At 45.3% G+C, this 13,945-nt stretch overlaps 1 protein-coding gene across 3 annotated transcripts in view; it reads left to right on the top strand.

Annotated features, from left to right (window-relative positions):
* Positions 1–647: 647 nt before the first annotated feature.
* LOC119854521 (transmembrane protease serine 11D-like) overlaps positions 648–13,945 on the top strand; it is a 48,228-nt gene continuing 34,930 nt past the window's right edge. Inside the window, exons 1-3 of one of the 3 annotated variants that reach the window (XM_043513634.1) lie at positions 648–774; positions 12,286–12,407; positions 13,310–13,428. In XM_043513634.1, the coding sequence (XP_043369569.1) occupies positions 746–774; positions 12,286–12,407; positions 13,310–13,428 (270 nt within the window). In that variant the 5' untranslated portion in view covers positions 648–745. Of the gene's footprint in view, positions 865–5,614; positions 6,133–12,285; positions 12,408–13,309; positions 13,429–13,945 lie in introns of those variants that run through there. The other 2 variants (XM_043513633.1, XM_043513632.1) reach the window with 2 other exon arrangements.

The following is a 13,945-nucleotide window of genomic DNA, read 5'->3' as shown; positions in this document are numbered from 1 at the left end:
TAAATTTAAGAGCTGGATTATACTAGAAAATTAGATCAAACCAGCTACGTCACTTAGGGGTGTGAAAAATCCCCACCCCTAAGTGACAGGTAAAATGACCTAAATCTGTGTGTAGACAGCACTATGTTGATGGAAGAATTCTATACTGTGCCATTGGAGCATTTTAAGTGTAGATATAGCCCAAGTGAGTGTGCACTTGTGGAATGTTGCCAATTCTTGTGGTCAAGAGATTTGGAGTTTTTCTTAAAGCGCCAGCTCATGGGATCCTGATATTATGTGGTGAGATGTGAGAATCTCAGCTTTCACTTAAAGAAAAGAAAAGAAGTTTCTAGCCCTCGCCTTTGCAGAGAAAAGCTTTAAAATGTAGTTTGTAAAGATTCCCTTTGACCCCCAGTGTTCTTCTGCAGAAGGGAAGCCAACCTCTTTGCTTAGGTTTTGATCTTCGATTTGGAACAGATAAGATGGGTAGGAGCTGCTCCAAATTTGGAATGTCCAATTTGTGTGAAATCTCCTCATTTTGAAATTTCATTTAGCTCTGATTTGGAATGTAGTGGGGTGGCTGCCCCACTTCAGCAGAACAGGGGTTAAAAGCAGCCCGGGAGAGGGCTGTAGCTTGGATAAAAGGAGCGAGAGCAGCTGAGGGAGTAGCTGACCACAGGTGTGCCCAGCTCAATCAGGGCCCAGCTGGCCCTGATAAGAGGGCTGGGGGGGCCAGGAGCTGAAGGAGTCTTGCTCTAGCCCTGGAATGGGAAGGGCTAGCTGCCTGGGAGCAAGGTACCCGAAGCGAAGCAGTGCTGGGGAAGGACAAAGGGAGCTGGGGAGCTCCAGCCTGGTAAACCTGCAGGCCTTGTTGAAGGCCAAAAGGTACTGGGGCTGCAGAGGGGCAGCTCAGGGATTGACAAAGGTAGCAGGTCCTACCCCCTTGCCAATGATGAGTGGCCATGACAGACTGCAGTCTGCCCCAGTGAAAGGGGGCTAGATGATGCCTGGCAGTAGCCACTGAGGCAAAGTGGGCCTAGAAGGTTGGGGGTTCCCCTGGGAGGGGAGACCCAACATGTGGGGGTACTGCAGTGGGCAGAACCCCAGGGTAAGGGGCACTAGGGTCTGGGAGGAACACGGGAGGGCCCGAGGCAGGTGAGACACCAGCCACCAGGAGGCACTCTGAGTATTGGATGAGCTAATTCCCAAACGACCACCAGGAGTTGCCACGCCGGTGAGTCTTTGCTCTGCTACATGGAACAAAACCAAATATTTTTGACATTCCCCATGAAATGGAATTTCTGGAAAATTTGAAATTTTATTTAGAATTTTATTTTATGTTGGAGTATTTGTATTTTTACATTTCATGACATGTCAATAGGTGTGATTAATATGACAGTTTGACACAACCCTTTGATTACAACACAAACAGGAAACTTTGATCTAGATAAGAAGTACTGATTGAAAATCTTATCGAAGTAGCAGCTGCCTTTTATTTAAAAATTTATATAATAAAAGAATATTTCAGCTATTATGGTATGATAGCACATTATAAAATAATGGAAATAATCCTAATTATAATAAATAGTTAACAATGTTTTCACTTTTGACCCGAGTGGCTAGTCAAAATTCAGGGCTGTGTTCTGTGGGTGCTCCAGCTGGAGGAGAAATTGGTGATAGCTGAGTATTTCTCTGATGCAATCTTCCTTATTTACAAGGAATGTACAATGTCCTATTTCTTTGAACTAGGCAGGCCATTCATCCAGTTATAAGCCAGCCATCCTGTTTTTGGAAGGGTTGTCTCTGGCTGGTATTGGACAAGGTTTTGTCTGGTATTATCATGCAGGACACTGTTTTGCAGAGTATGTTGCTCTGTCCTCTCCAGCATGACCTTACCATGGGGTATCACTGGTGGGGATGGACCATGCTGTTCTGGAAAGTCCGGTGTTCTGGGGATGTGTCAGTGCCCACCCTATTCTGAATGCAGAAGGGACCAAAAACAAAAAGGAGCATTTTCTTAGCTTACCTGCCCCCAAGTGTCTTTCGCCAAGATCAGACCCAAAAGCTCTCTCTAGCTGGCTCTAGGGTCATACCTTGCTCACAGCTGGCTCCTTCTTGGCTTTTTCTTGCCTCTTCTCTGTGCCTCTTTCTCTCTATTCTTGTCTGTGACCTCAGTGTCTGTTTTTCTCTCACTTCCACCCAAAACAATACTCACCCCAAAAACTTCTGGGTGGGCTTACATCCACTTTTTGTCCTAGGTGTTATGTTTACAGCTGCATTAATTGAAGGGCGAGTTCACCCCAATCAACCTCAATGGGGATTTAACCCAACTCGTAACAACGTTTTACCCAGCTCATAACAATATCATAAAAATGAGAAAAATCCATAAAATAAAACAAATGCTGAAATGAAATTCTAAAATGAAAATGTTCTGACACAAATTCATTTTTCTGTTGGTGGCATCTGACAGATGATGAAAGTGAACATGCTGTTGCAATTTTGGGTTGCATTAACAGAGGCATTGCCTCCAAGTCATGGGAGGTGATACTACCACTGCACTCGGCGCTGGTAGGCCTCAGCTGGAGTAGCGTGCCCAGTTCTGGTCACCAATGTATAGAAAGGATGTGGAGAAACTGGCAATGCTCCAGAGGCAAGTGGCAAAGAAGATCAAAGGGATGGTATGCTTCGTTTGGAAAAGAGGAGATTGAGGAGGAACATGATAGTGGTCTTCAAATACTTGACAGGATGACATAAAAAGATTTGGGGGGGGGGGGGGGAATTTTCTCTGGCCACAGAGGGCAGGACAAGAGGCAATGGGTTCAAACTACCACAAAGCAGATTTAGATTAAAGCTCAGGAAAACCTTACTAACTGTCCTACTGGTCTGACAATGGAACAGATGCCTAGGGAAGTTGTAGAAGCTCCTTCACTGGAGGCTTTCTATATAAGGCTGGACAGAGCCACCGTCTGGGATGGTTTAGACACAAGAAATCCTGCCTCTTGGCAAGGGTTTGATTAGATGACCCTTGTAGTCCCTTCCAACTCTATGGCTCTGTGATTCTCCCCAGGGGCTTCCTTCTTGTTCCTGGAGTCCTCCCAGGGAACAACTGCAGACTCCTTCCTCTCGGCCCCCGTTTATTTGCAGCTCTCTGGTTTTCAGTGCTGTCCCAGCCAGGCTTCATTCTCAGTTAACCCTGACCCTCCTCTCTCAGGTGACCTAAGTGGCCTCTCAGGCCTTTGTTACCCCTATCAGGGCTGGTGTGGGGTGCATCCCCCATCACAGTAATTGAATTGACCAAGCTGTGGAGACAGCCAGTGTCAGACTGTCTTTCAAATCTATATTTGGGGTGATGGTTTCAGAAACGCCTCTTGGAGTGAGATACCCAAATCCTATTGAAAGTTCCTCTTAGGAAATAAGCATTTTTTAAAAAATCTCACCCTTAGTCCACGGGGCCATGCTGCCCCTACGTGTGAGGACAAATCACACTAGGTGCCGACACAGGAGTGGGCTTGATCTCAACCAGTTAGCATTAGGCCTGCTTTATGTCTGTCTTCCCCCCCCCCCCCACTGCCCAGCCAGCTATTGGCATAACCCTGGGTAGCAGCGCCCCCCACCCAGCTGCAAACTGAACCAAAACCAGAGGGTGTTACCAGATGTGCCTGTTACTTTGGGGTATGCTCATTTATTAGGGTTACTCTTTGGGGGGGGGGATTGTACTACTTGTGTGCTCATATGGAGCTCTACTCCTTCCTTCTGCAAGTTCCCTCCCAATGGAGCTACCCTGCAGGTTCCCCAGGACTGGGTTCCTCCAGCCCTAGTACTAGATGAGCGAGGGCGCGCGCGCACACACACACGCAGAGCAAGTCTGAGCAGACCGGGTCAATCAGCACTCTCAAGCTGATCCCCTCATATGTCCCTGTACTCAATGGGCTGGGTTAAACAGCACTTTCAAGCTGTCACCTTTATGTGCCCCTGGTTTCAATAGGCTGGGCCAAGCAGCACTTTCAGCTGCCCCCATAGAATATCAGGGTTGGAAGGGAACCTCAGGAGATCATCTAGTCCTACCCCCTGCTCAAAGCAGGACCAATCCCCAATTTTTGCCCCCAGATCCCTAAATGGCCCCCTCAAGGATTGAGCTCACAACCCTGGGTTTAGCAGGCCAATGCTCAAACCACTGAGCTATAACTCCCCCCGCCCCCTTAATATACCACAGTTTTAACCCATCCTTATCTCATCTTCACATCAGAATTGTACTGGTAGTAACCCATTTGGTGAGCAAACCCCACAGTATTTTTGGGTACTACAGGGATTGAATAATAGTGATAACTACACAAGGAGAGCCTAAACCAACATAACATACCATACATTATTAAAGGTTAATACCTGAGGTAGAAAGGAAGACAGACAGAGAGAAAGAAGGGGCTCTCACCGCTCCCTGAAGCTTGAACTGGTTGGGGTTCCCAGGTGATAGTGGTAGCTCAGGATCCTGAGTGCCGGAGACAGGCAGAGCCCCCAGCACAATCAGTCAGGAGATGGAGTCCCAGTGGAACTGATGCAGAGTTTGAGTCGATGCATCAGAACACTTACTTGGGCATAAGTAAGGGTTTTTGTAGAGAAAATACAATGGTTCAAGGGAAAACACTAGATTTTTTTTTTTATGGGTAAACTGATGACTCAAGGGTTTTTGTTAGGCTAGACAATAGGAGCTGATCACTCTTGGCTATGGGTGGTGGTTTCTTCCAGGGACCTCACAATGCAACTAGGCTGCTTCAGTATCTTGGATATCAATCAAGGATTCATTACTAGAATTGGTCTGATAATTGCTGAGCTGGGTGGGTGCAGGCGTGGGTTCATTAGCATCTGGAGCAGAGATTCCCATGATGCAGTGTGTCCCTGCTTTTCTGGTCCCAGAGTTCAGTGCGGTTCTCTGTTCTTCATGCTTTATGCTAATCCCTCTCCCATCTTTCATGCAGATGAGGCTAGGGGAGTTGTCGCTGGTCTTCATTCTGTATGCTAATGGAGATGTCTCAATCTTGTCACCCTTGTCAGGAGGGGTCTAGGTGTGTCTCCCAACACCCTTCACTGCTCTCTGCAAGCCTTTTCTCTGATCGGTTTTGGCTCAAGCAGAGACTGGTGGTGGTGGGGCGGTGTCTTTCATGAGTCAGACAGGCTAGATACTACGCCCTGGTTCTCCAAAAACACAGAGCTGGCTGTGATTTCCAAAAACCCCAAAAGTCTGTCTTGTGGAAGTGTGGATTAGCTGAATTTTAGGAAAAATCAGTGGCAAGCTTCCAACCCCAGCAGTCAACTGTCTGCTTCTATCGGGTTCAAGGTTGTTTTTGCAAGGGAGAGGGATGGACACTCCCTCTAAATGAAAGACAGAATTCTTGATACACCTTCTAGGTTGCCCCACATCACGTGTCAGGGCTGTAGCCCTGAGCTATGCAGGCCCAAAGGCAGGGATTATGCTAATCACAAGGTACCTAACATATAATTACCTGGCCAGATGCACACGTAGTTGTGATCCCTGATGCCAAGCGAGTTTGGGAGGAGTGAGCAGCTGGGGAGAGTTGGACAGGCAGAAGCCATTTGTTTTTGTATTCATTTATTTGCGCTCTCTCTCATCGTTGTGTAGGAGGGGTGCTGTAGGAAAGCCAATGATGCAGGCTCAAGAACAAGGATTTGACCTGGAGTTCACACTAGCGGGTGCTAGCATTTAGGTCACAGCCCAGTGACACCAGCTTGCCAAAAAGGGACTAATGCAGACAGGAGCTTCCTGTTATGAATCCTGTCTGGTGAAGAACAAGTCTTCTCACCTAGCTGGTGTGGCTGCTCTGCCATGTGAGCCTGTCGATGTCAATCACAACTGAGTGCTGATTGGCAGCTTGGAGTCTCCTTGTTGCCTCCGTGCTCACATCTGCTTGGGGTTTTACTTGCATGCCGGTTCCTGCGTTTTGCATTAAACCTACACGCTGCTGAGTGTTGCACCACAAGCAGCTCAATGAAGGCTCTTCGCTTACCACCTTATTCTTCCTGCAACACCCAGCTGTGTGATGACTGTATGTACCAGCAACATTCACAGTGCTTTCGAGACTTCAGTCGATCTCAAAGAGGCTACCAGACCTACCGGGGCGTGCCATGGGACCTTCAAAGGTAGTTGGCATGTTTAATCCTTCTGAGCAGGACTTGGGGGCTTAATGGTAGCAAGGGATGCTGTTTGTGGATATATTTTCTTTACATTAAGATGTGTCTGAAGGGCCTGGAGCGAGGCCTTCAGTCATCTCCTCTCTTCCCCCGGTCCAAAACCCAGTGGCTTAATCTCTCCCCACCTCTCCCTGTGAGGATGCTTAGACAGAATGCTGTTCACAATTAGGGTGACCAGATAGCAAGTGTAAAATTGGGAGGAGAGTGGAGGGTAATAGGTGCTTATATCAGACAAAGCCCTGAATATCAGGACTATACCTATAAAATTGGGACATCCGGTCACCCTACTCATGATTGACCATTCTGAAATGTAAGATCCCCAGAGGAGAGAGGATTTGCTGCAGGGGCAGCAGCAGGAGGAGGGGGAAGCTAACTGGAGGGTCACAGATTGAAAGCGCAAGATGGTGGCATGGTCTGGCTCAGTGGTTCTCAACCAGGGGTATGCAGAGTTCTTCCAGAGGATACCTCAACTCACTAGTTTTTACAATGGACAACATAATCACTAGCGAAGTCAGTACAAACTAAAATTTCATACACACAATGACTTTATACTGCTCTATATACTATACAGTGAAATGTAAATACAATATTTATATTTACTTTATGTGGTAAAAATGAGAAAGTAAGCAATTTTGTCAGTATTACTGTGCTGTGACACTTGTGTTTTTTGTCTGATTTTTGTAAGCAAGTAGTTTTTAAATGAGGTGAAACTTGAGGGTATGCAAGACAAATCAGACTCCTGAAAAGGGGTACAGTCATCTGGAAAGGTTGAGAACCACTCCCTGGGATAAAAGGGGGGGTCACAGTTTGGGGGGGTCATGGGCTGGATGCAAGGGGAACCTGGGGTTTGATGTGTAGGTGGGGCTCATGGGCAGGATGACTGGGAGAGTTGAGGTTTGATTGGGGGAGTTGGATCATGGGCCAGAAAAGCAAATTCAAGTGAAAATCCTTAGCCAGACTTACCTAGACCTTTAAAGCTTTGGTTTTCATTTAGAAATGTATGGTAGCTGAGGCTGTTCCCTTATATTTCCCCTAACTTAGTTGGCCCCTCCTGCCCCCAAACTGAACAGCTTAAGGTGCCCTTTTTTTTTTTTTAAGGGTAAAGCTTCTGTGGCATGAGTCCTGTATTTTTGCCTGTGTGACTCTAATTACTCAGGTTTCAGAGTAGCAGCCGTGTTAGTCTGTATTTGCAAAAAGAAAAGGAGTACTTGTGGCACCGTAGAGACTAACAAATGTTTTTGAGCATAAGCTTTCGTAAGCTACAGCTCACTTCATCGGACCAAATGCATCCGATGAAGTGAGCTGTAGCTCACGAAAGCTTATGCTCTAATAAATTTTAGTCTCTAAGGTGCCACAAGTACTCCTTTTCTAATTACTCAGGGACAGATTGTGATACCCTTTCCCTGAATAGCACTGTACTCCAAGTGGTCCACTGAAATTGACAATAAAACTATTTATATCCAGGGAGTAGTTTATTATGGAGTTAAAGAATAAGGCCCTGATCCTGCAATGCCAGGATTATTTCAAATTTACTGCCGATTATAATTTCTCCCTGGAAACTTGAAACAAAAAAATCTTGGTTCTGGATTGTTGAGATTTAGTCTTTAAATGCACTGAAACTTTAAGATTGTACAAAATATGGCATTGTGTTTGCAAACCAATATAAAGGAAAAGAACTAGTTCACCCTATGTCCTTGCTAACCGTAGCAGCACCCTTTCCAACTTTTTATCTGTAATAGATTATGCATATATTCAGCTACTTCGCTTTGCATTTCAATGTGGAAACAGAGCACCAGTGTGATCTTGCAGTTTCTCTACACGAGAGGCTGTAGTATATTTAAAGCAGTGCAGCCCTCCTATTGTGAATGCAGTTACACTGGTATAAAGGTGCTTATATTGATATAGCTTATTCCTTTAAGAGACAGGAAATATATAATACTGGTAGAAGGGACTTTTTATATTGATAAAACTACATCCATGCTAGGGGTTGTAACAATGTAACTATTTCAGTATAATAAAAAAATATCATACCCCTAACCAAAATAGTTATGCCAGTACAAAAACTGCATAGACCAGGTTTGAGTAAAGTGTGTAGCCTCCTTCTGACTGGAAAGGAAGCTTGCCATTTGGAGAATATGTAAAAGAATTGCATCATTTACCCTGCAAATACGGGGCAAATCTCCGAATTGAATTGTTGTAGATCTGGGAAGCAAGGGAGTACACTAGCTTGACTTCTCAGCAGGCTTATCTCACAAGAAATTTCTAAGTGCCCTGTGCAGAACTCCATCCTGGCTGATGCTCACTGTACAGCAATGACTTCAGAGTGGCTGCATGGCTCTAACTGAGCACAGAGTTTGGTCCACTGTGCATACTTTTCAACAACCTCAGTCCTTGCTAGGATCCCTTGGGAATGAGCTTTCGCTAGGTGTGAATTCAAACTAGTTTTGGAACTAGAACAGCTGAGAGCTATTGGAGCTGCAGCACCTGCTGTATCTCAATAATACAGCAATCTCATTATTCCTTACTGAAAATACACTGCAGCAAACCTGGGCAGGAAATAGAAATCAAAACCTTCAGGGTGTTGGTGATGCTGAAAACAACAGCTAATGACTGTTTGTTCGAAAGCAGCACAGAAGCATTTCAATGATGGTTGAATCAGCATTGGCTCTTGTTTCTACATGAGCAGTTGGGGTTTGTTTGTGTATTTTTTTATAAAGCAGGATCTGAACCAGACACTGCCAGCTTTAGGGAAGTTGGGATCCCTATTCAAATTTAGCAGCTGTTGCCTTTTTCTATAATTGATCCAAGGTCCCAGTTCAATCCACTCCCCCTAAATTTTGGGAAAGTTCAAATCTAGGTCCCTGATCCAGCAAAGCACACTTAGATATGTACTTAATCTGAGTACTGTAATGTATTTTTAGATGGGCATATTGCAATTTGGAGACGATTGCATTACAAGTAACATATTTTGGTTTCATGTTATCAAAGTGTTGCCATAACCAACAGTGAGGTTTAAAAGACATGTGACAGCACACACAAAAATTCAGTGGGACCACTTGTGTGGTTAAAGTTAAGTATGTACTCAAGGTTGTTCCCCCCCCCCCCCCCCCCGGATTGGGGTTCTGTAGGTGAATCTGAGCTTTGCAGGTTTTTGGCCCAACTATAATTGTAATGCTGAAGCTACATAGTGTTCAATCACTGTCATTATCCTGTTCAGTAGTGCATCTTTTTAGAAGATTTCAAAGCTAATCTGGGAGCAAGCACTTGGAAAGACTGTGCAGTGAGCAAGCCTGCAACAGAAAAGGACCCTGGTTGGTCTTGTTCATGTTTGATCCCTTTATGATCTGTAATCTGAATGCAGCCTGGAGTGAATGGATGCATCCATAGCTCCCATGGTAGACTGGTCCAAATGACATGGTGATGTAAACAGCAGGGTTAGTTACACCCGTTGTACTGAAAAATGGGTGTAGGTGGTGAAGTACTGTAACACATTCATTTGGCATTCAGTAGGTGAGCAAAATGAGTGTAAATTGCAGGCCAATGGGGGCGGAAGGGGGTGTGTGTGGCAGGAAAAGCAGCTAACATCAGGCTGTAGAATATAACGTGCCTCCACACCCTGCTTTAACTTACCCCACCCCTTCCCAAAACACTCCTGAGGCCAGCGCCAGCCCTGGTGTCAGTGTGTACAAGTCTCATTGACTCTAATCAGACTTTAAACTTGTTGTTAAAGGGGCTAAACATGGTCTCCAGGCAACACCAAGCCAGTGTAGGTTCCATTCATTTTGCACGTCTGGGACCAGATACTGATCCCACTGAAATCCAAGTAAAACGCCTTGTGATTTCAATGGGACCATGATTTGATTCTTGCAGAGTTAGTGAAAGTTATGTTGTTTTGCCACTTTCACCCATTTTCTGACCAGTTTATGCTTGAGATCACCCAGACCGTCAAGTAGGCTGATGCAGTGTGAGGGTCGGTATCTCCAGATCTTCAAAGGATTCAGTATCTGGAACTCTGCATTGCTTATGGGGAAATTTGAGGAGGAGCTCTTCAGTGAGAGGTGACTTCATCTCTAGTCCTAATGCAGATTGTTTTAACAACTAGAAATGTGACCAAGAGGGGCTCTCCACTATAGAATCCTAGAGATGTAGGGCTGGAAGGGACCTCAAGAGGTCATCAAGTCCAGCCTGGCCAAGGCAGAGCCAAGTCAACCTAGACCATCCCTGACAGGTGTTTGTCCAACCTGTTCTTAACCTTCCAATGATGGGGATTCCACAACTTCCCTTTTTTAGAGTAGCAGCCGTGTTAGTGTGTATTCGCAAAAAGAAAAGGAGTACTTGTGGCACCTTAGACTAACAAATTTATTAGAGCATAAGCTTTCGTGAGCTACAGCTCACTTCATCGGATGCATTTGGTGGAAAAAACAGAGGAGAGATTTATATACACACAGAGAACATGAAACAATGGGTTTATCATCACTCTCCTTACAGTGTGTATGATAAACCCATTGTTTCGTGTTCTCTCTGTGTGTGTGTGTATATAAATCTCTCCTCTGTTTTTTCCACCAAATGCATCCGATGAAGTGAGCTGTAGCTCACGAAAGCTTATGCTCTAATAAATTTGTTAGTCTCTAAGGTGCCACAAGTACTCCTTTTCTTTTTACAACTTCCCTTGGAAGCCTGTCCAGAATTTAACTACCCTTATAGGTTAGATATTAGGAAATACTTTCTAGCTAAGTCGTCTTTGGTGCAGATTAAGCCCATTACTTTTTGGCCGAACTGCAGAGGACATAGAGAACAAATATACACTGTCCTCTTCGTAGCCTTAATTGATTTGAAGGCTATCAGGTCTCCCCACGCTCTTCTTTACTCAAGACTAAACATGCTCAGGTTTTTTTAACGTTTTCTCATAAGTCAGGTTTTCTAAACCTTTGATCATTTTGTTACTCTTTTCTGGACCTTCTCCAATTTGTCCACCTCTCTCCTAAATTGTGAGGCCCAGTACTCCAGCTGAGGCCTCACTAGTGTAAAGTAGACCAGGACAATTACCTCCTGTGTCTTACATACAACACTTCTGTTAATGCACCCCAGAATGATATTAGCCTTTTTTGCAACTGCATCACATTGTTGACTCGTATTCAATTTGTGATCCACTATAACCCTCAGATTCTTTTCAGGAGTACTGTCAGTTGTACTCTCCACTCAATTATCTAAGTCATTAATAAAAATATTGACTAGGAACAGACCTAGGACTGACCCCATGGGGCACCACTAGATAGATCCTTTCATTTTGATAGCACTCAAAGGATCAGTGGTTTACTACAGTCAACCAGGTTTGCATTCACCTTCTAATAATTATCTAGACCACATTTCACTAGTTTCATTATGATGATGTCATGTAAGACTGTGTCAAAAGCTTTACTAAAATAAAGATCTATCATGTCAACTGCTTTCCTCCTATTCACTAGGCCAGTAACCCTGTCAAAGAAGGAAATTAGGTTGGCTTCATTTGTTCTTGACCATTCCATGCTGACTATTCCTTAACCCTATGATCCTCTAGGTGCTTACAAACTGATTGTTTAATAATTTGTTCCAGTATCTTTCCAGTGTTGAATTTAGGTTGATTGGTCTATAATACTTTGAGTCCTCTTTGTTTCCCTTTTTAAAGATAGGGCAAACATAATACCTATCTCACTGCCAACTCTTGCGATTTTATTGCAAGTCTCATGATATTTGGTGTCTTTATTAGAGCTCCTGCTGCTGGAGTTATGTGAGCCTCTTGGCTTTCATTTAAAAGAGGTGGTAGGTTTCTAGAACTCTTGACCGTGAAGAAAAGCTGCTTGATGTGACCCAGGTTAACCCTAAAGGCTTAATACCCAGAAAGCAAATAGAAAGGACCCATTTCTGTTTTTCCTAAAATCTCACGATTTTAAAGCCGATCTTCTGATTTTTAAGGCCTGACTTGGGCTTTTTGACTGTTTGGGGTGGCAGCATGGCCCTGGAGCATTTTGTCTGGGATGGGGAGGTCACAGGGGAAATTGCAGGTTGGGATTATTGGTAAATTTACTAATAGGTGGGGGATGTTTTTCCCCCTTTGCTTTTCAGAGTTCACCAGTTGGCCACCAAACCAAAATTTTTCAAGCCCTGGAAGAGCGCTTTAATCGCCGTGGCTGTAGCAATGGCATTGGCAATCACCATCGGCCTCCTGGTGTATTTTTTGGACTATGGTAAGTATTGTGTGTGGTTTTTCACTGTTTGGGCACATGTTATAGTGCAGCTCCCTCAGGTTCAGGTGCTTTGCACGTTACTGGGAGCCAGTGTTTCCATCAACAGAATTAAAACTCATCTAGGGGGAGTTACCACCACCGTCTACAACTCCTGCTTCTTTCCCCCTTCAGCAATCGCTGCTCAATGCTGCCTCCTGCTACACTGGGTAGCAAGTGTTGCTGTCGCTATTGTCTCTCGCTCATGTCTTGTACTCTGCTCAGATCCTTCCGCTAAACCCACCTCTGCTGTGATGCCTGCACATCACTGCCATGTGGCGTTGGTTTGCCAAGTGACCAGCTGAGCTTTCTGAGAAACGATCCATTCTATTGTTCCCTGACTCTCTCACCTGGCCTGTCTTGTCCATCTGTTGTCCTGTCTCATTCAGACTGTGAGCTCTTCTTTTGCTATGTGCCTGAACAGCACCTGGCTCAATGGGACCCTGATCCTTGAGTGGGGTTCCTAAGCACCACTGTAACACACCCAATTTTGGGCAAGCCCTGGAGGGAGGGCAGGGTACAGTATGATATTTCTTGCCCATGCTCTGGTGCTGTGGGGGGCTGAATATGAACCTCTGCTTGTTGCCGGAGAGGTTGATGGGTATTGGATGATCTTCCCCCATTTGCTACAGCTCTGCTCGGCCCAAATGGTAAGGTCAATCCCCATTCCTGTTCTGTTCAACAGGAAACTTTTATCCACCGCTGCCAGCTCTTGGACTGCTGCTGTCTAAATGGCATTCATGCAGGTGGAGACCTGTCCACTCTTGGGCCATCAAATGCTTTTGCAGGAGACCCCAGAGTGGTCTGAGCCAGCTCTGGATGGGCTGTAAGGCAAGTATTACCCATTCCTTTTCTTTTTCTTTCAGATCAGAAGCTATTCTATTACAATGGCAACTTTAAAGTCACCAGTGTCCAGTACAGCAATGGCCTGGCCAGACAATCCTCAGGAGAGTTTAGAGACCACAGCAGAAGGATCGAGACAGTGGTATGTCGGGATTTCTCTTTCCTTCCTTCCCTTTATAAATCGATCATTGAACATGCACGGGGTGATTAACGTGAAATAAGAATGATGGGCTGTTATGCCACAAACCTCTGACTGCTGTCCCCTGAGCTCCAGGGCTGGCCTGTGTCAGGGTTTGCTTATCTCTGACAGCCACCAAGTTGGCCAACACGCTGGGGATTCAACTAGACACGTCCAGAGCTACAAGCATGAGCTGCCACAGTCTGAGCTAAAGCTTGTGGGTGGAGCGGGAACAGACTCAGAACCTCGACAGACTTGGCAGGTAGATCTAGCTTCTGTCACTGACCTGCTGTGTGACTGGACATGACACTAAACTGGGAGGAGAGTCAGATACGCTGGAGGGTAGGGATAGGATACAGAGGGCCCTAGACCAATTAGAGGATTGGGCCAAAAGAAATCTGATGAGGTTCAACAAGGACAAGTGCAGAGTCCTGCACTTAGGACAGAAGAATCCCATGCACCGCTACAGACTAGGGACCGA

This window comes from Dermochelys coriacea, chromosome 4 (assembly GCF_009764565.3).
Source record: "Dermochelys coriacea isolate rDerCor1 chromosome 4, rDerCor1.pri.v4, whole genome shotgun sequence".
In the NCBI taxonomy this organism is placed as follows: Eukaryota; Metazoa; Chordata; order Testudines; family Dermochelyidae; genus Dermochelys; species Dermochelys coriacea.
The sequence above is the reverse complement of the archived record's forward strand: the minus strand, read 5'-3'. Positions and strand labels throughout refer to the sequence as shown.